Source organism: Melospiza georgiana, chromosome 19, assembly GCF_028018845.1.
Source record: "Melospiza georgiana isolate bMelGeo1 chromosome 19, bMelGeo1.pri, whole genome shotgun sequence".
Classification (NCBI taxonomy): Eukaryota; Metazoa; Chordata; class Aves; order Passeriformes; family Passerellidae; genus Melospiza; species Melospiza georgiana.
The window spans coordinates 9,083,668-9,104,327 of NC_080448.1; the positions used below are offsets into that span (position 1 = coordinate 9,083,668).

Below are 20,660 nucleotides of genomic sequence, written 5' to 3' on the forward strand. Positions count from 1 at the left end.
CACACACTCATTCTCCACGAGACAGATAAATTCCTGCTGCTCCTTCTTTACTGCAGTCTTCGATAAAGGACTGAGAGGTAAAATAATGGAGACAAACCTCCAACGAGTCAAGGACAAACGATACCAACAGCTGCACAAGATATCCAGAGTTTTATGAACCATAAAAGAGCATGGAGGTTTTATTCAATCTGAAGTAACAGTAAAGTCATTACTGCATGTACCTGAACAGCATGTGCAGTGCAGTGTACACAGAACTGGTTTATGGCACGTTGAAGACAAAAAAAAGGATTGCAGCAACACAGGTAATGCTTTGGAAAGAACAATTTAAGTACCATGAACATGGAGTTTGCTTGCTGGCATCAACAGATCCCAGGACAAGCAGCACTGAGGTCATTAACACAAAATTATGCCACATACAACAAAAAAGATTAATCTTAAAGACACTAGTCCTGTCCCCATCTTGCTGAGGAAGGGCTCTGGATCAGCACAGCAGGGATTTCACATGATTGGGGCTCAGATCTGCAGTGTAAGGGGGGAACAATTCTGACAATTTTCTCCTTCATAGCTTTTGGCTATGTCAATTTTTATGTCAATTAAGGCACCTAGAGGAGCTGCTCCAAGGATCCTCGTGGGTCCCTCCCAACCCAGGATTTATTCTACTGGCCCTGCAGTATTCTCAGATGATCTGTTACTTCTCAAAACCACCTCTGAGATCCCTCTGAGATCCTGGGCTGAGCTGCAGACAAGGCAGGACATGCCACTGGCACTCCTACCAACACTTCATGGATTAGATCCTGTTCTTAGGACACCTCTGACTTGCGCAACTAAAGCTGGCTCAGTCAGTAAGGACAGCAATAGCACTCCTGTGCTAAACCACCCCTCTCCATAAGGAGTTTTGTGGTCTGGCATGTCACATTTGTTGGGTTTTTACTGGCAATGTGATGATTTGGGGCACAGGACACTGTTGGGTGCTTCTGGTTCAGCCTGTGCCTCACCCACACCAACAGCCCATCCCTGCACACTGGAATACCCTGAGGGGAAAATGCTCAGCAATTACAGCAGAACTCAGTCCTCTCTCCCCACTAAAAGCAGGGCAGAGCCTTCTGGCCCCACCAACCCCAAACCACAAAGCAGCTTTGCAAAAGGCCCTCAACAGCTTGATTGGCTCTGGGGTCTCTTGGGTTTTCTCTGACAGATGAGCGAACACAACACTGAGGAGCCATTCACAGCTCCAAATCAAGTTCCTCCTGTGATTTCCAATTATTTGGCATTTAAAAGTCAGCAAGGACAGCAGAGTGTCCCTCCCACACTGATCAGTCCTTTGAGGGAAGAATGAAGTGCAGTGTTCAGGTGGACACTGCCGTGCTGGCCAATTCCTTGGCGTTGAATTCAGTCTTTTGTGGGGGTCAGGGAAGCCTCTTGGAAGTAGCTGTAGTCGTGTTTTGAATCCCAGATTTGTATCCACCTAGAAAAGAATGAATAGTTTCAGCTTCCAAAGTCAAATGAGGATGTTGCTGAACGGAGTGAATCTTAAAAGTTTCAGAGGAACAAAATAATATGACCCTGCCAGGAACTGCTGCACTTCTGCAAATCCAAATACATTCCCTCTCCCAGAACCTACCAGGGGATTTGTTTTCTATCACAACAAAACTTCTGCTTCAATTACTAAAGAAATTACAGGAAGAGAGACTGCTGAGAGAGCTCCATCTCTTCCGTGAAGAACTTTCAAATTCAGTTCCAGATTTTGGATTCCATTGAGGCTGCAGTGAGGCTTTGAAGCACGTTGAATGTTGGTTTGAAAAACCTCAGGCTGCAGGTTTATCCCTAGGATTCAGATTCCAAAGGAAATGACCTGCACCTCTTTCTACTGGAGACACCCTCCCTCTCACAACCAGAACTGAAAATATGCCTTTAAAACTGCCAGCTTCTATCCTAAGAGTAAATAGAGTAAATAGTATTTTCCATATGACATTGCATGGCAAAGTTTGGACATCTGAAGTAAATTACCCAAGGATAGCTGCTGGAATAAGGAGGATTATAGCCCCAAAGAGAAATGGGAATCCCCTCATGAAGTGCAAGGTGGCAGGGTAGAGAGAGTTGAACACTCCTGTAGACACAAGTGAACACAGCCCTTCCACGCAGGCAACAGAAGCAAAGAGAGCACCTGGAAAAGAGAGATAAGAGGTTAATGATAAGATAGACAGGCGGTTATTGCCTGTAAACAGCTGTAACACAACACCATCAGTGCATTCTGCCAATCTTTCCAAGGGTTTGCACTTGCCATCAGAAAAGTGTGTGAATATCAAGCGTGGTAAGGTGGGACAGGACTGGCCTGGCATGTCCAGCCTGTGGCCATGACCACCTCACCAACCTGCAGGATTTGTATCAAGAGATGGCCAGGACATTTTATCAGCTGGATTGTAAATGCTCCAGGCCAGGGCACCTCTTATCACTTGTTAATCATTAAGTACAGCACAAGATTTAGCACCATAAATCTGCTGTACGTGCCATCGCCGTCCCAAAATAAGAAACCTGAGTATTGCAAAATCACCTTTCCATTGCTGCCACCCAGATTCCCTCCTCCCCATCGGCCCCAGAGACATTCCTGTGCTGTGTTTCACAGCAAGTGCAAACCCTCCAAACACAGAACTGGACAAAAGGCAAACATGCTCCTCCTGTGGGTTATCCATGATCCTTCACCGTGGTAAATGATACAACCCTCCAACAGCACCTGGTTCTCCCCACTGTTACTGATCTACAGAGGAAAGTTATGGTCAGGAGAATGACTCTTTTCTCCTTGTTATATAATCCATTTTAACTCCTGCTCCCTGTAAAAGTTTTGGAAATGAATGTATGGATGAATGAACTACTCCTGCTTTTCTTCCCTTGTTCTCATGTCGGAAATGCAGCGAGTCTGAATCAAAGAACGACAATTATTTGGGGGGAAAAAAAATAAAATTACCCTGGGCCTGAGGATGAATGCAGGGGCACAGGAGTCTGGTTTCAATATTTCAAGAAAAAAGTGTTTCAGGATCTGGCTTAAGCACAGTGGTTAATTCCTTACCTTGTTCTGTCTCACTGACCAGCTTGGAGAGCTTGGATCTGATGACTGGAGTGGCTGCCATGGAAAGGAACAGAATTCCATAACCTGTGAGCAAGACACAGCACATTAGGGAAAGCTCACCTGAAAAATAAAGCCTCCCAAGCCAGCCCCAGAAATCTGCAGCTGCTGGCAGTGTCTCCCTGCTGTATTTAAACACAGTTCCCCCTCCTGGATCTCATAAGGCACTTTGGTCTGTGTATGCAGTATAATACAGTTCTAGAAGCCTAATGTTCCAGGAACTACATGGATGCACTTCCAAATTCAGTGTCTGGACAACTCTGCCCTTAGCAAGGCACAGTTTTGTTGGTGCACGAGGCAGAACTCCCTCACGTGCCTGAACTCCCCGTGAAGCACACTACCAGAAACAGGGATTTCAGCCCTCAGCATCACCTGTAAACATCAGTGGCGTTGTGGTAGCAAGAGACATCACCACCAGCCCAGCAATGTTGGAGAGCAAGCCTATCTCTGCCACCCAGGTGTCCTCAAGGCAGAGCTGCAGCAGCCTCAGCCCCGCCAGGCTGCTCAGGTACGCCAGGTAGCTGGCGGCCGAGCCGTACCCGATGAGATCAGAAGCCCAGCACAGAGGGAAGCCCAGCTCGTACAGCACATAGATGTCCTTGGCTCCAAAATGCACCGTGACAATCAGAAAGAAAGCCAGGGAGTACAGAGCCAGCTTCCACCTGGAGCTCGGCTGCTCGGGGGCCGTGTACAGCTTCAACACAGCCTTGTAGTGGCTGAGCGTGAACAGCCTGGCCTCCTTCTTCTGCTTCACCGACTCCCGCAGGAAGAACGCGGCGTAGAGGGTGGCAGCAAGGCTGGCAGCAAAGGCCAGCCAGAAGGGGTTGATGTAGCCCTGGGCCTTGCGCCACTGGCCGCCGCCAATGCTGGCCACCATGCCCGCGGTGCCCAGGCAGGCCTCGAGGATGGCCACGCGGAACGTCCGCGCGCGCCGCTCGCTGGTGTCGGCCACGTAGGAGAAGCAGCCGGCCAGGATCAGGTTGTAGTCGCCCGTGAGGCCGCTCAGGATGCGTCCCAGGAGGAAGAAGGCGACGTGCAGCTCCAGGTACATGACCAGCAGGTAGATGGCTGTCTGCAGGGCCATGCCTGCTGTGGGCAGGATGAGCGCCGGGCGCCGGCCCACGCTGTCGCTCCACGCGCCGAGGAGGGTCACGGAGAAGAGGCTGACGAAGAAACCTCCCAGGTTGATGTAGAGGTTCCAGTGGGACACCAGAGCTTCCACCTCCTGCAGGAGAAACAGGCAGCTGAGGAGATCCAACAGCATCCACTGAGCTCCAAACTCCTGGCGCTCCGTGCTTCCATTACGCTCCCCTTCCCCTCAGGGCTCCCTGCTCCCTTTGGGGCTTCACGTTCCCTCCTGACTCTGCTTCCAGGGACCCCCAGCTCCTCTCAAGCTCTCTGTTCCCTTTGAGGCTCCCTGTTCCCCGGGGCACTTCTCCTCCCCTGCTCCCCTGGGACCTCCCGTTCACCCTGAGCCCCCCGCTCCCTCCGGGGCTCCCCAACCCCACGGACCCGTCTTTCCCCCCGGCTCCCCATCCATCCCGTGCCTCCCCTCAGGGCTCTCTCCCTGAGCTCTTCATCCACACCAGGGCTCTCCGGTCCCGCCGTGTCCCCCGGTGTCCCCACCTGCCGCAGAGGGTCGGCGGTAGCGTTGCCGTCCCCGCAGCCGGAGGAGGAGTCGGTGCTGGTGCCGTTGCTGTAGCCGTGCTCGGCCCCCAGCCGGTCCCACAGGTACTGGGTGGCCAGCGGGCCCTGCAGCCCCAGCGACAGCGTGGCCAGGAACAGCAGCGGCTCCACGGCGGGCAGCGACAGGCGGCGCCGGCCCGGGGGCACCGGGGGCTCGGCGGGCGGCGGAGCGGCCATGGCGGCCATGGCGGGGCGGAGGCTCCGCCGGAACGGGACTGACACTGCTCCGCCCGGGATGGCACTGACACGGCTCTGCCGGAACCGGACTGACACGGCTCCGCCCGGGATGGCACTGACACGGCTCCGCCCGGGATGGCACTGACACGGCTCCGCCGGAACCGGACTGACACGGCTCCGCCCTGAACGGGACTGGCTCGGCTCCGCACGGGACGGGACTGGTTTGCGCCTCTTGGGATGGGACTGGCACGGCTCCGCCCGGAACGGGACTGGCTCGGCTCCGCCCTGAACGGGACTGGTTTGCGCCTCTTGGGATGGGACTGGCACGGCTCCGCCCGGAACGGGACTGGCTCGGCTCCGCCCTGAACGGGACTGGCTCGGCTCCGCCCTGAACGGGACTGACACGGCTCCGCCCGGAACGGGACTGGCTCGGCTCCGCACGGGATGGCACTGACACGGCTCCGCTCAGAACGGGATTGGCACGGCTCTGCCCGGAACGGGACTGGCTCGGCTCCGCCCGGCATGGGACTGACACGGCTTCTCTCAGAACGGTCCAGGCTCCGCTGTGCCTGGAACGGGACCGACTCCGCTCCGCTCAGAGCGGTCCAGGCTCAGCTCTGCCCATAACGGGCTCTGCTCCGCCAGGGATGGCACTGACACGGCTCCGCCCGGAACGGGACCGGCTCGACTCCGCTCAGAACGGTCCAGGCTGAGCTCTGCCCATAACGGGACCGGCTCCGTTCCCTCCGCCGCCGGGACCGCGGGGGTTCCCGAGACCCCTCGGCGCTGGCGCTGCAGCGAGCCCGGCGCTGAGAGCCCAGCTCTCAGGGGATGATGTTCCACAAATCATGTCATTTTCGAGACGAGAAAATCCCTCTCACAGCATCGACTCCACCGTTAACCCAGCACGGCCAAAGCCTCCGCTGAACCGTGTCCCCGTGTGCCACATCTTTGCACAGTTAATCCCGGCAGGGATGGGGCTCCACCACTTACCTGGACAGCCTGTGCTAGTGTCCCTCTGGATGACAAACCTTTTCCTAATATCCAGCCTCAACCCCCTGACATGCCTTCATGCTGCTCCCTCGGGTCCTGTCGCTGGTCACCAGAGAGCACAGAACAGCCCCTGCCCCTCCAACACCCTCAGGATGCCATGAAGGCTCCCCTCAGTGTTCTGCAGGCTCAACAAACCAGGCAAAACATAAATCAACATTTTAACGGCGCTAGGATCAGCAAAATACTGTATTTAGCAATATACGATCACTTCTATTAATCCACAGTGCACTAGAAAATGCTGCATTTTATAAAGAACAAAATATCTTAGAAACTCAGTTAATAAAGAAGGTTTTGGCTGTGCTGTTTGCTTTTCTGTGAGGTTTGGCTGTCTCAAAGAGCAGATCAGGAAGCAAAGACAAAGTTGTCCTTGAAGTTCAAAGCACACAATTCAGAGTATTGATTTAACCTGTTTATATAAAATGGAGCAGTACCAAAATAATGTAAATTAGCCTCGCTCCTCTGACAGCACCAAGCTCATGGGCCACAGGAAAAGCTAAGACAAGATGTAAACCACTCATTTTGGAGTAAAGCACTTCTAGAACTCATTTCTAGCGTCCTTGAAAGTGTTGTGACTCACATGACAGTGGCCACCATCTCTGTGGAGCTGCTGCTTTTAAAGTACAGGAACAATTCTTCAGCTGAGACCCTTCCACATTGGTATTTACACTCCATAAATGAGGCTGCAGCTGGAGGCCAACATTTGTGTTGCAGAGATACAAAAACGAGATGTTCTTTTAGATTTCCGTCACAGCCTTAGGGCATAAGAGTAAAAAGCAGAAAAAGGACCTTGCTGTTGGCTGCTGTCACTGCACCTTGTCGGGCAGTAATTAAACATTCAATGGATGCAAGATGAGGGGGAACAGAATTAATTTGAAAGCTCTTTCTCATTCTTTTTTTTACCATGGGTGAGATGCTGAAGCTCAGGGTGGGCACCAAGAAACGTGATGCTGTTTGTTGAGAGCAGTATGCCCAAGTCCAGCTTGCAAATCTAGCAGCTGATTTTCCATCATTAGCACATTCTAATGATGGAAAATCTCCCTACATTCTTGGGAGAAAACAAGCCCTGGCAGAAAAGGGGGAAGAGGCAGAAACAGCAGAAGCTTTTTGTGCAGCTGACATCAGAGGACCTGGTGGCTTCCCTTTGTCTCTCTCCAGTAAGCTATAAACACTACCGAGCTGATTTATAGCAATCATATGGAAATGTTATCATCATTAGCTGGGAAATGGACCTGGATGATCTAATAAAGCCATCAACATGGCATTAATAAGAAATTACCCTTTGGACTTAATTTATTTATTTTATTTTATTTTATTATTATTGTATTATTACTTTTATTAATTTAACCCTTTGGATTTAAAATGTTTGGTACTATTCCTGTTAATGTCTAGAATCTATTGATTCACAGCTTGTATTTTGGAAGTTGCCTACAACTGGGACAAGAATTACTGCTAATTTCCCTGTAGCACCTTTTTCTTCTTAATTTTCCCCACCCCCAATATAGCCTGCAAGTTCCCAAAGCTGTGCCTATAAACCTGCAAGATCAAAAATGTGGGAAAAAACTTAAAACAAACCAGTGTTTGCAGAGAGATCCCCTGTAGCCAAGTGTTTCCCAGTCCTCTAAGACCTAAGGTAGGGACTGTCAGTCCCTTTTTGTTTGGGGACTTGATAGTGACACCAGCTCTGCCCGGTGGGTTTTGCTACCCAAAGTGAATTTCTCAGTGAACAAACATAAACATCATAAACAATCGTGTTTATATAACATTTTACACTGGTGTTTCTAATCCATGTATTTGAGCATTACAGGTGCTATCTTCAGTGTTCCCCCATATTCTTTGAAAATTGAAGTTATTTTTCCACCTGTTTGGGAGGGAGCAGTTTCTTTTTTTTTAACAGGAGGAATAACAGCACCTATTCAAAGAGGGCATTATGAAAGAGCAAGTCATTAATATTATGCTTTTAAAAATGCAGGTCATGCTTTCGAAAACCCGCTTGCTCCGCAAGGAATTAATTCTCCGCCAGATTTACCACCTTTCTGCAAGATTCCCTTCAGAAAGTTCCTGCCCTGACACTCTTCTACTGTCTCCTCCCTTCTTTGTTCGCTTCCTTCTTTCTCCGATTACAGTTCCAAAAACAACACCCAATCTCCCGAGGTCAATGGTTAATATTCCCGGGTGTTTATATAGGCTCCGAGAGCAGATTCCAGGCCCTTCAGCACTGGGCCAGCTCCAGCACCATGGCTTTCTCCTGGCAGGCAGTGCTGGCCTGCAGGAAATACCTCATCATCATCCTGGTACCCCTGGTGTTTCTCCCTCTGCCCCTGGTTCTGCCCAACAAGGTAAGGAATTTTTAAAATCCACTTTCAAAGCCTCCAAAGTCTTAGAGCTGCTCTTTTCGAGGGGGAAGAGGTTCTTTCTGCATCTGCTGCTTGGAGATCTCTTTTCTTTTTTTTTGTTTTTTTTTTTTTTTCCTGAGTATTTTGGGGCTATAAAACAGCAATGAGGCATAGATGGATGAGGAGCTACATCTGTGGTTGCATCTTCTAGAGGAACATTCAGCCTGAGAGAGATTTTGTGACTCTTGCTTTGCATCTGGCTGATTTAGAAGAGGACTTTCTATGAGGACTTTCTATGCTGCACTAGGATCTAAGATATACTAAGATATTCCTGTGGACCTAAAGCTCAATTTTAATCCCCCTTTTCATTTTCTAACAGTGTTCAGTCCACATCTTCCTTTATTTTTTTTCCTTGCTGTCACTGCTGCTTAGAAAAGCCATTTTTAGACAGACAAGGCATTCTGATACATAAGGGAAAATAACATGCATTTCAGTTTTGCTTTAACTTATTTCTGTAAGAATCCAAACAAGGATTTTAAATTTAAAACACCAAGTTCTGGAAGACACCTGGCTTAGGGTTCCTTCAGGGAAAGTTGACTCAGGAGCTGCAGTACCTGGGTTGGTATTTCCGGGGTATTGATCATTTGAAGAGAGCTGTGAGCTGACAGACTCCCACTCTTCTGCTGCTTCTTCACTGTTTTTGCACTCCCAACCTCTTCATGCAGAAAGATCTGATCTCTGGTCTTTTATTACAACCCCAGCACCACAGAATAGCTCATCCCAGACTGCCCCTCTTGTCACTTCTCTTTGGACAGCAAATCCTCACTCTTCCCTGTGGTCCCTGCTGATTCCCAGTTTAGATTCCTTCTTCAAATTCCATTCTCCTCTTCCCTAACCCTTCCCTCCCTACCTACCTCAGCTCTGAGTGTGGCAGCTGGTCAGCTCTCATTCCCTCACTAGGTAAATAAAATAGTTTAAATTATTACTTAAAAGCTCACCAGGAAGTCAGAAAAAAAAAAAAAAAAGAGAAATAAGAAGTCCCTTTTTTTTGCTAGTTAACGTTCAGTGGGCAAAGGAGTCACTGAAGTGAAAAGAGATCAGAATCAGGAAAGTTCTAAGTTCTAAGGAGACAGAGAGTGATTTTATTTTTTTTTTTTTTTGTCCTGAGGCCATGAGTTCAAACTCACATTGTTACATACAGTGAGTCCTTGGAGCTACCAGTGGAGTGATTTGGCAGTCTTGGTTCAGTTGCTCTTTGAAAATGACTCTCTCTGGTTTCTATGCAGTCAGCAACAAGACAAAAATAGAAAACATCCAGGATCTTTCCCTTTGCCACTTAAGGAAATCTTTGAAAAGGGTTTTTTGGGGTTAAATTGTGCACTGTGCCACTGCTGAGCAGGAAAAGCTGGTGGTGTGAGCCAGCAGCTACAGGGTGGAATTTCACATTTTTTCTATTCTGTTCATCTATTAACCTGCCCTAAGATGACATAGCACTGGACACTAAGCTATTATAATTGAGGGCAAACAATGCTAAAAATCTTGCTTAAAGGCAGAAGAGTGTCCTTACAGAGTGTCTGACTTTGGGAAAACCCTTTTCCCAGCTTTGACTGAAAGCCTGTTCACAGTAGGATGGGAGACAATGGCACTGTGCCCATGAGACACATCCCAAAGCTCTACCAGGGTCTCTCAAAAGGCACCCATCTGTGTCTTTTAATAACAAACATGGAGAAAAAGGATTGTCAAAAGGGCAAATTGCTCTCAGTGATCACTGGGATGAATAATTAAGGTTCTTAATGCTCTTGTTCAAAAATAAGATTCAAAAAGGAATATTTTAGTATCTTTGGGAATCTCTCAGACTTACTTCTTCAGCATGGCTGCTTTGATAATTCACACCTGGATTGCTGTCTTCTTCTTTCCTCCAAACTGATTAGCTCCCTGCTCAACCTTTCCCTTCACAGCTCTGTAACCTCCACACCACGTTCAGAATTCCTGAATGTGTTCCCAAGAGTCTCAGATTCAATCCTACAACCCATTATCCCAGCTCCTTGCTTTAATCCTCTGTAACCCAACCTCCAAAAGCATCACTACAGTTTCATTCATACTGAGCAGTATATTTTAGTGGACATCCTTTATCCAAGACCACACATCCATGGTTTTCTTCCTTTGGCTTTGGCGTCTCCCACAATTGTGCAAGTTCCAAAACACAGAAGACACCAAACCCTCCTCTTTCTTTCCCAACCCAACAAAATGCTACTGTTGGACAAGTAATTTTGAATCTTTTCAGTGTGCAGGGACTGGCTTAAACATTTTTACTTGAAATTTGGAGTGGTTGTCCAAAGCAGTAGTAAATTAAGGTTTCCTCAGAAAAAGAGTGGCATGAAACAGGGAATCTCACTTTCCTCAAACAAACAAGACAAAGTCAGTGGAAGCTGAAATGATCTGTGACCAGTCTGCCAGTCAGCCTTTCAAAGTCTCTACTAAGCTAAAAATCCAGTGAAAAGTTATAAAAGCATTTACAGTACAAGGAGTCCAAGCTGCTGAAATTAGCTGTGGTTCACCTGGGCCATGACCTGCAGCCCATGTGAAAACAGGCGGAGAAACCTTGACTGGATCAGCAACTGATTCTACAACTCAAGGACATAAATACAGAATATAACACCATCAGCACAATCAGAATATCTGAATATAACACCATCAGCACAATCAAGAAGCCTATTCAGTGATTGCCAATCCCTTATCATGAAAGTCCAAAGTCACCCACGCTTCTTTTCCCCAGTGCTATTTTTGCCCCTGCTGAAGGTCTCCTCTGGTCCTCAGAGTTCTGATGAGATTGCTGCACAGTTTGACATTTGATTAGGATCTGCAGAGGCCAGAGGCTAGATGGGAAAGGAAATAACCTTTTATCTAATCCCTTTATCAGGCAGTGGATGTAATTAAGAGGCCTTGGCTTTGGAGAAGCCCCAGGTTCGATGTTCAGCATGTTCTGATTGCTGTCCCCTTCCCTGGCAGGAGGCACTCTGTGGCTATGTGATCATAGTGATGGCAATTTTCTGGTGCACAGAAGCTCTGCCTTTGGCTGTCACAGCTCTCCTGCCCGTCCTGCTGTTCCCACTAATGAATATCATGGATTCAACCACAGTAAGAGATCTTGCTCCGTGTATTAATCAGTCAGCTGCTTTTATTCTGGGATTGCTCCCCAGGATTATATGATGACCATCATTATATTTATGTTATTGATAGTATTATTATTTTATTTTAACTTTATTATTATTATTCTCTGTCTTCTCCATGGAGTAGACCTTGCATGAGCCCAGAGTGAGCTCTGGGTGGAGCTGCTAATCTGAAATCAAAGCAAATTCCCCATTCGGATGCAACCCAGAGTTACTCCCTGCTAATGCCTTTGGAATGAACTCCCTCAGAAAATGTCCCCCTCTCTTGTGACTCTTCCCTCTCCCCTCTCCCACCTCACAGGTGTGTCAGGAGTACCTGAAGGACACCAACATGCTCTTTTTGGGGGGCCTGGTGATGGCCATTGCCATCGAGACCTGGAACCTGCACAAGCGAGTGGCTCTGAGGGTCCTGCTGATCACGGGTGTCAGGCCAGCCCTGTGAGTGACAGGGGTGGAAACGCTGTGGGATGAAGGATTTTATGGCATTAGACCCCATCTCTGATGGGAATCTGCAAATCTTTCCCTGCAAATGCTTTCCTGCAGCCCACGTGAGTTAGGGCCTGAGCAAGCCATGCAAATGTTGAGGCACGTCTTTATGTTATTTTATTTTATTTTATTTTATTTTATTTTATTTTATTTTATTTTATTTTATTTTATTTTATTTTATTTTATTTTATTTTATTTTATTTTATTTTATTTTATTTTATTTTATTTTATTTTATTTTTTAACTCCAAAAGGCTTTTTGATGGAGAAATAGCAGCAAGAGAGTCAATACTGGAAAGGGAAGGGTGCTGCTAGGCTGGGCCAGGGGCACAGCTTTGGACAGTCAGGAAAAAGCACAGCTGGAACACAAAGAACATGGACTCTGCCTGCTGCTGATTGCACAGAGAAGAGAAAATATGAGGATGCTTGTTTGAAAAACAACAAATGTTTTCCAGACTAGAACTCTGAGCTATGCACAGGCTACACCACCCTGTTTAATCAGTTTCAGCTCATAAGAAGGGGGAATACTGAAGGAAATTACAAAGCAATAGAATAAAAATGCATACAAGATAAACCCTTTTTCATCTGATATATAATCTACATCTCATCTAAAGAATAATTTTGAGACAAATAACAGAGTAATACCGAAACCAGGATTAGAATTTTAGATGAGTCAGAAGAGAATCTTAAATAATAGAGGTGGGATAAAATAACAAGAGGAAAAAAAAAAAGAGATCATCTTCCTTATGGCTTAAACTGATTGCCATTTGGGATCAAATTCAGCTTGCAATCCCTCTTTAAAATCTATTGTAATGCATTGAAATGTGCTGTTGAGAAATGTCTTCCTGAGAATGATGTGGGATAAGCAGGATCTGACTGGATAAACTGTTTCAGCCTACCAGCTTCCACATCCTTAGCCATAGGAATGTCAAAAAAATTGGTTGAAAAAGAGAAATTGATGTTAAATCTTAACTGGGTTGCTCACAAAGCAAACCAGGGCAGGAGGAAATGCTGGGTGGGGATTGCTGAGCATTCTCCAAACCCAGCATTTGCAGCTGACTCTTTGTAATAAAAATAAAGAGCACTGCAGGGCTGGGTTCTGATCCAGCTTTCCCAAACCTTCTCGTTGCAGGCTCCTGATGGGTTTCATGGTGGTGACAGCTTTCCTGTCCATGTGGATCAGCAACACAGCCACCACTGCCATGATGGTCCCCATCGCCCAGGCCGTGATGGAGCAGCTGCACAAGTCAGAAGCAGAGTCTAGCACCACTGGCCAGGTGTCTGAACACACCAACAAAGCCTTTGAGCTGCAGGAAAAGTCACCTGACAGCTCCAAAGAGCCTGAGGAAAAAGGTGAATGGGTTGAGGGTGATTTTTTCTTCAGGGTGATGGAGGATGGCCTTTCTTCTGTCATAGTAGTTCCTAGTAAATCCTAAAAGAAAACTGTCCCCAAAGCATCCTGACTGCACCACACAGCCCTGATGAGACTCTTCCATGAACCAGACAAAAACACAATTTGTTGTTGTTATTATTATTATTACTACTACTACTACTACTACTACTACTACTACTACTACTACTACTACTACTACTACTACTACTACTACTACTACTACTACTTGGCTGAAGTTAAATCAAAAATACAAAAAGCTCATAACTACTCAACAAACTGACCAAAAAGGTACAAATTCTCCACTAGGGGAAGCCTTTATATCAGGCTTGCTCTTTCCCTGCATATTTACGTTAGTTCAATTATTATCTACTGTGTAACTTATCATATCATAGGGGATTCCCAAGGCAAAATTTCTGGCCTGTTTCCAGCTGGAAGGTTAGGGATTAAAAAGATCTTTCTAATCCAAAGGTACACAATCAAGCAAGAATATCTCTTTACCAGCTGTCTTGCCCTCTCCCCATTTTTGAGGTGATTCCAGAGTTTCTGAAAATAAATCTCAGTGCCAGCAGACAGGTGCTGGCGCCGGAAAAATCTCCTTTTAGCCCAGCTCCTCCAACTCTGTTATAATTCCCTGAATTTCTGCCTCACTCCTTTCCATGTGCAGTTCAGACATTGCCCTCATTCACAAGGAAGTGTAAAACTTTACACACATTTCAAATTCCCCTCTGAAAAACTGCTCTGTGTCAAGACAACCAGTGAAAATGGGCAGAAGGTCAAAAAATTAACAATGCCAGCCTTAAAAGGGGGAACTTTGTTTCCTTCAGCTTTGAATCCAATGTGTCCTAGCCTTGAAATATTAAATTCTGCAGGCCCGAGGCCTTCTCCTGTCCAACATAGTCCTGCAGCTCTTCTGTTCCTTGGGATCTAGGTAATTCTCATGTCGTGGTAATTGAGGAAGAGAAAAAGAGAAAAGAAGAGCTTGAGAAGAAGCACTTGAAGCTGTCCAAGGGAATGTCCCTGTGCATTTGTTACTCATCCAGCATTGGAGGGATTGCCACTCTGACCGGGACAACCCCAAACCTGGTGCTGCAAGGACAAGTTAATGAGTAAGTCTGGGATTAAACACCCTCCAAACTGCAGCATTCTGCTCCCGCTGGCTCCCAGAGAAGGAAAATGTCACTTTGGTGCCTTTCCTGGGAGCTTCTCTTCCCCAATGGGCCCCACAGAACCTCCCCTTTTCCGGCTCATTAATGAAGGACAGAAGGGAGTGTGGAAATTTGGATGCTAACAGCCACCTGCATTTTCCAGCATCTTCCCAAACAGTGGTGGCATCATCAACTTTGCCTCCTGGTTCTCCTTCGCCTTCCCCACCATGCTGGTGCTGCTGATTTTGGCCTGGATTTGGCTGCAGATCCTGTACCTGGGCTTCAAGTGAGTACCCTGAGCCCCTGCCATGCACCTGGGGGCTCTGATCAGGACTTGCTCAACACCAGTGATCCTTTATCGGTGAGAAAAATCGCTCAGAAGGTGGCAGAGTCCAGACACACAACAGAGACCAGAACAGAACTCGGTGCCTGTTAAAATTCTGCACTTTTCCTTTGAGGAATCTGATTAAATCCCAGCTAAATGTGCCCTGTAGATGAAAACAGGGAGCTGTGAGTGCACATGACCTGTTCTGCAGCATTGCTGTCGTGTCCTAGGAGATTGCTGTGCTCCAAAGCAGGAAATTGATTTCCACAGAGAGCTGTAAATGCCTTTGTGACCAGGGTTGCCTCAGACCTACAGGATTAGTTCTGGGCTGGTTCTGGAGCACCTCACCCCACACAACCAGCCTGCATTGCCTGCCTGTTTAACACTCAGCTTTTCATGTTTGTGTTATCCCAACTTCCCTCATGTTACATGGAAAGAGTGCTGTAACACCTGAAATGCTTTCTCACCTTCAAATTCCTCCTTTAAAATTCTCATTCTCTGTCATTTTAAAAAGCTTGGCAACTCTTTACTTCCTAGTAAAGTGATCAAACAGCCTTGTCAATCACATTAACATTGTCCTGGTCTAGTGGAAGGTGTCTTTGCCCATTCATTGGAATGAAATGGGATTTAGAGTCTCTTCTAACACAAACCATTCTGTGATTCTGTATTTTTTTTTCCTCACATGTCCATATATCTCACTTATTTACATTAAAGTAATGAGCTTTTAGGGACAAGATCATCTTGTCTTTCTGATCATCCTGTCAAGACATGCAGCTCCTACTCACCATGGTCGCAAATTATAATATATTTAATTTCAATATTCATATATAAATGCATATAAAGACATTGTGATTGAGAATAAATTTGGGTTCTTAACTCTCTGGATACCTGGCAAATTTCTCTGACACTTCTCATCCATTTTCTTCCAGTTTTAAGAAGAATTTTGGTTGTGGTGTCAGTCCTGCTGCCAAGGCTAAGGAGAAACAGGCCTATGAAATCATCAAGGAAGAGAGCAAGAAACTGGGCAAAATGAGCTTTGCAGAAATAGAAGTTTTAATCCTCTTTGTTCTCCTGGTGGTGTTGTGGTTTACAAGAGAACCTGGGTTCATCCCAGGCTGGGCAACAGTTCTCTTCAACAAAGATAACACAAGGTATTATCCATCCCCTTCTCCTCCTCACTTGGAATAAAAGTGGAACAGGCTGGATTTTATCCAGCTGGAATCACAGCTAATATACTAATATATTGGTATTATATAATACTAACTACCTAAACTCCTTCCTGCTCTCCTGCAGCTATGTCACTGATGCTACAGTCGCCCTCTTCATCTCAATATTGCTCTTCATCCTCCCTTCTGGCTTTTCCAACCAGGACGGAGAGCAAGAGCAAACAGGTGAGTCACTGAAGCACCAAAAATCAGCTGACTGAATAGGTGTGTGGGAAATGTTCCCATTTGGGGTTTACAAAGGAATTTTCAAATATCAAATAACACTTCAAAGTACTCTTCCAGCTGTGTGCTTTAGGTTTGGCAAAGCACATATTGCATAAAATCCTCTGTTTCTCGTAATTTCATTAGGAAGCTAATCAACTATTCAGGAATTCATCAACTAATCAGTTTCTCATCAACTAATTAGGAAACTCTTATCCCAGCGGTATTCCTGGCCCCTGCTATTCCCATTTGTGAAAGATTCCAAGCTGGAATCTTCAGGAGGGAACACACAACAGAAACACACGGAGCTGCTGCCACACCTTTAACTCACCCTCCCCTGCCTCCTACTGAGCTTCTCGGAGCAGCAAAGATCATTCCTTAGAGCTTTTGCAAGTCAAGTTTTTAAAACCATTGTTGCTGGTGCTCCCAGCGTTTGCTTCGGGAGATAATTCCAGAGTTTGCTGGCGGAAGGGATTCCTGATGTTCAAACCAAGCTCCCAAGTCGTTCTCCTTTCTTTGGGGATTTTTGTGGCTTCACAGAATCTCTTTTTTGTGTGTTCCAGGGGGCAGGGCAAAGTTCCGGGCCCCTCCACCCCTGCTGGACTGGAAGGTGGTGCAGGAGAAGATGCCCTGGAACATCGTGTTCCTGCTGGGAGGGGGCTTTGCCCTGGCCAAGGGCAGCGAGGTAACATCAACCGGCTCGCCTGGGATCTATCTCTGCTTTCCTGGCTGGCTCCCTCTCCACCTTGCTCCTCGCGCTCTCCCAGGACACAAGAGGGCACACCCGGAGCATCAAACTCTCCTTTTCCCCAGCTCCTGGCTCTGGGAGCATCCTTAGAGTGCTGGCATCGCATCCTGCTTACTCCCCGTGCCAATCAGGGCAGCACCATTGGCTGTGTTTCTAGAAAATTGGCCGATTAAGAAACTGCCCCAAACGAATTTATTAAAAATTTCTTTTAAATAAAATGTAATTGGTGCAGGCGGCATGATGAGATGATTCACCCAGGAGGGGTCTCCAAAGTATTTCAAAACAAGGATTTATGAAAATAGGATTTAAATTCAGCTATTAGAAGAGAAATGTAGAGCTTGCTAGAGAAACATCACGTCCAGTGCCACACATTATTTTTCAGTAATGATTTAAGTGATGGAACAGATAATCCATTTTTTTAATCTATAGACAATAAAGAAATTCTAAAAGGCTTCAAGTGCACAGAAATACTAGTTTGGAATCCAAAGATCAACATTAAAATGGAAAAGTACATGTTTAGAAAAGGAAATGTTTAAGGAATCAATTTAATTTTTTTCCTAGAATAATTAACCAAATACATAAAAGCTGCTGCAGAAAGGGCAGAATGACAGGGAGGATGCTGCTCCTTCCCAGTTACTGACAAGGATGAAGGGTGTGAAAGGATTCAGACAGTTATCAAGATCTCAGACAATGTGATGAAATGACATTAAATCACTACAGCATCTGATAAGATTTATATTAAAATATTTTAGGAAGTTAATTCAAATATCTTTGCTTATATATAAAAAAGCACCTCAAGTATTGATCATGTACAAGTAGTGATCTGAACAGAGAAATAATTATTTGCTGTCAATAATGCAATATAAATGCAGGATCTCCTACTTTCCAATTCCTTGGATGGGAAATAATGTTGGGGTATTTTTGTTTGCCTGACTGGACAATCCTGTCTGTGAGCCCTGGCCGTGTTTTCCTGCAGTTTGCCTGAGAACTGCTCTGAGGAGGGAGGGCTGAGCTGGCATGAGAACTGCCCCAGAACACTGATGTGGCTCTTCCCCCTCCAACCTGGCCTCCCTCTCTGCTCTGCTGCAGGAATCTGGTCTGTCTGCATGGCTGGGCACCAAGCTGACCCCTCTGCAGAGCATCCCTCACCCAGCCATTGTCTTCCTCCTGTGCCTCCTCATCGCCACCTTCACCGAGTGCACCAGCAACGTGGCCACCACCACACTCTTCCTCCCCATTCTGGCTTCTATGGTGAGTCCCAGCATGTCAAAATACTCTTGTAAGAACAGCTTTCAGCTCCTCAGTTGCCAAAATTAAAGTGATCCATTTTGCTGGCAAAGCCAAGCACTGGTTCCTGTATCCCATCAGGGGTACCAGGCCTGAAACAAAAATCTGTGTGTGCACACAGGAACACACACACCGTGCTTAATTCAACCTTTCTGGAGCCATTGCTGGGGAAAAGCAAAGGGATTAAATTCACTGGCATATGAAGATTTTGCCTTCTGGCCTAAACATGAGGTCACTGCCAGCTGTACTTGTTTTTTCCAATTTGTTCTGCACGGAGACAGCAGCAGCAGCATTTCCTTGCCTGCAACATTCCATGACTGTATTTCACCCCCACCAAGGCCTTGCAGAAACGTCTGAAGGTGGTAGCATGACCTAATTCGGACTTCTGCATTTCCACAGGAGATTCCTGCTGCTGGGGCAGACAGAGTTCTGCAAACTGAAAAGCTGGTTCCAGACAGAAACTGGAATGAGCTCCTCCAAAATCTTTTTACATAGGCCACAGACTCCAGCCAGCCCCTAAACCAAAGCTCTCACCTCCACAGCTTCACCTGCCTCCCCTGGTGCTTTAATTTTGTTCTTTACCAACTCAAAAGCCAGGGTTTGGAGCTGAATATAAGCATTATTTATCCATTTATACAAAGCCCTGACCACAAAATCAATTCTTGCGTTTGCTGCGTAAAGATGCTGGAAGTGTCTGAAGCAGCAGCAAAGCATGAGTGGCTGCAGTGTTTGGGGGAGAATGAGCCTTCTGACATGGACAAATACAACCAGATCTCTGTGCATTTCTGTGTGTCAAACCCATCATCTCTGCTCTCTTTTTGTGCACAGGCTGAAGCAATTTGCCTCAACCCTCTCTATGTCATGCTGCCCTGTACACTCTCTGCATCTCTGGCCTTCATGCTCCCCGTGGCAACTCCTCCAATGCCATTGTCTTCTCCTATGGACAGCTCAGGGTTATTGATATGGTGAGAAAAAAGAAAACAACACTTTTTTTCCAGATTTTCACCCCTAGGTTTGATCTTTTCTGATTCTGGTTCTTCTTGGAGAGTTAGGAGAGTCAGTGCGCCTGTCTTATGTCAAGTGAAAAGATGTGTGTGCATTAATAAAGGGTCACACTGTCTCTAATACACTCTGAGAATCTTAGAAAGGTGCTAATGAACCTTTAAAGAACAGCCAGGGCCTCTTGAAGATTTTATAATAAGAGCTGTCAATGTCTAACTGCTTGGAAAAACCCAAATGTAGAGCATGAGGGTGTCCAAGGGCCCTGTCACCTGGCTGTCCTTCTGCAGGGACAGGGAACAGCCTGGCACATCCCACTGGGTGCCCTCTTGAGTCTTTAGAGACTGAAGAAGTCACTAAAGATGCAAGGACAGCAGTGCCATGTCTCTTAATAACTTCCATAACTTATAACATGGGGCCAATTCATTGATGCTGTTCCAAGAAGAAATCTAAAGTAACATCAGAGAGAAATACCAGGTCAGAAGAGAAGTGGAATAAAAGAAATTTTTATTCCTTCTAGTTTTAAGAGTTTTATCCAATGAAACCTTTCCCTTTATACAAATTATATTTCTGAAGAAAACCAACTTAAATATAATTTGGTGGATAAAACACACCAAAGATAAAATCAAACCATGCAAACCATCCTAACCATCAAGGAAGGAAAAAAAAAGCACTCAGGGCTGCTAACAACCCTTCTCTTTTCCAATTCTAGGCCAAAGCTGGGTTTGTGCTCAACATTCTGGGAGTCCTGACCATCACCCTGGCCATCAACACCTGGGCCTCATCCCTGTTCCAGCTGCAGACCTTCCCCTCGTGGGCCAACAGGACAGGGACCTGTCTGTGACCTGGGCAGGGCACAGAGCCAGGACTGCTCCTGTCAGAGCTGCAGGGAGAGCAGGGCTCTCATCCACACAGCTTTAGAGAAAAGCTTCTTCTGTGCAAAAGGCAAGCAAAATCCTCCCAATGGTAACAGACAGTGAAATTGCCCGGCTGCTGTTGGGTTCTGAGGAGGATTGAGGTGATTTTTGGCTTTGCAGCCCTCCCACCTTTAGGTTTTCTGCCTCTGCAGGGGTGTTTGCCCCCAGTGCTTTTACAGTAAGTCTGAAATCTGCAGCAAGAAAATAAGAGAGAGGTGTGAATAGGGAAAAGGAGGGAGAGAGACTCTGAGCTCCTGATTTTGGGCTGTCACAGGTCTCCACCTGTACATGTGTAAATGTTCAAGGTGTACATGATTGTTATATACTCTGTGGGCACTGACAGCAAGCTGTGTATTGTGTGATCACAGAAAAAGCACTGTGTCAGCCCCTCCTAG

At 46.5% G+C, this 20,660-nt stretch overlaps 2 protein-coding genes across 2 annotated transcripts; one reads left to right on the forward strand and one right to left on the reverse strand.

Annotated features, from left to right (window-relative positions):
- Positions 1–225: 225 nt before the first annotated feature.
- Positions 226–4,993, reverse strand: SLC46A1 (solute carrier family 46 member 1). The gene is made up of 5 exons (XM_058037457.1): positions 4,748–4,993; positions 3,494–4,346; positions 3,065–3,148; positions 2,008–2,164; positions 226–1,465 (listed from the first exon to the last, which is right to left on the reverse strand). The coding sequence occupies exons 1-5, from the start codon at positions 4,991–4,993 to the stop codon at positions 1,390–1,392; spliced, it is 1,416 nt and encodes a 471-aa protein (XP_057893440.1). The 3' UTR covers positions 226–1,389.
- Positions 4,994–8,271: 3,278 nt separating this feature from the next.
- On the forward strand, positions 8,272–20,192 carry SLC13A2 (solute carrier family 13 member 2). The gene is given in 13 exon segments (XM_058037456.1): positions 8,272–8,373; positions 11,380–11,508; positions 11,842–11,978; positions 13,157–13,377; positions 14,346–14,523; positions 14,726–14,848; positions 15,817–16,038; positions 16,181–16,278; positions 16,878–16,999; positions 18,152–18,313; positions 19,178–19,268; positions 19,271–19,314; positions 20,061–20,192. Coding segments are annotated over 13 exon segments (1,761 nt in total).
- Positions 20,193–20,660: the final 468 nt, after the last annotated feature.

What these genes read in the sequence shown, in the direction of transcription:
- SLC46A1 (XM_058037457.1), bottom strand. Translation starts at nt 4,993, where the DNA reads ATGGCCGCCATGGCCGCTCCGCCGCCCGCCGAGCCCCCGGTGCCCCCG. An exon ending in CCGCCGACCCTCTGCGGCAG is followed by an intron (nt 4,347 to 4,747) that starts GTGGGGACACCG and finishes TTTCTCCTGCAG; the next exon opens with GAGGTGGAAGCTCTGGTGTC. An exon ending in AACGCCACTGATGTTTACAG is followed by an intron (nt 3,149 to 3,493) that starts GTGATGCTGAGG and finishes TCTTGCTCACAG; the next exon opens with GTTATGGAATTCTGTTCCTT.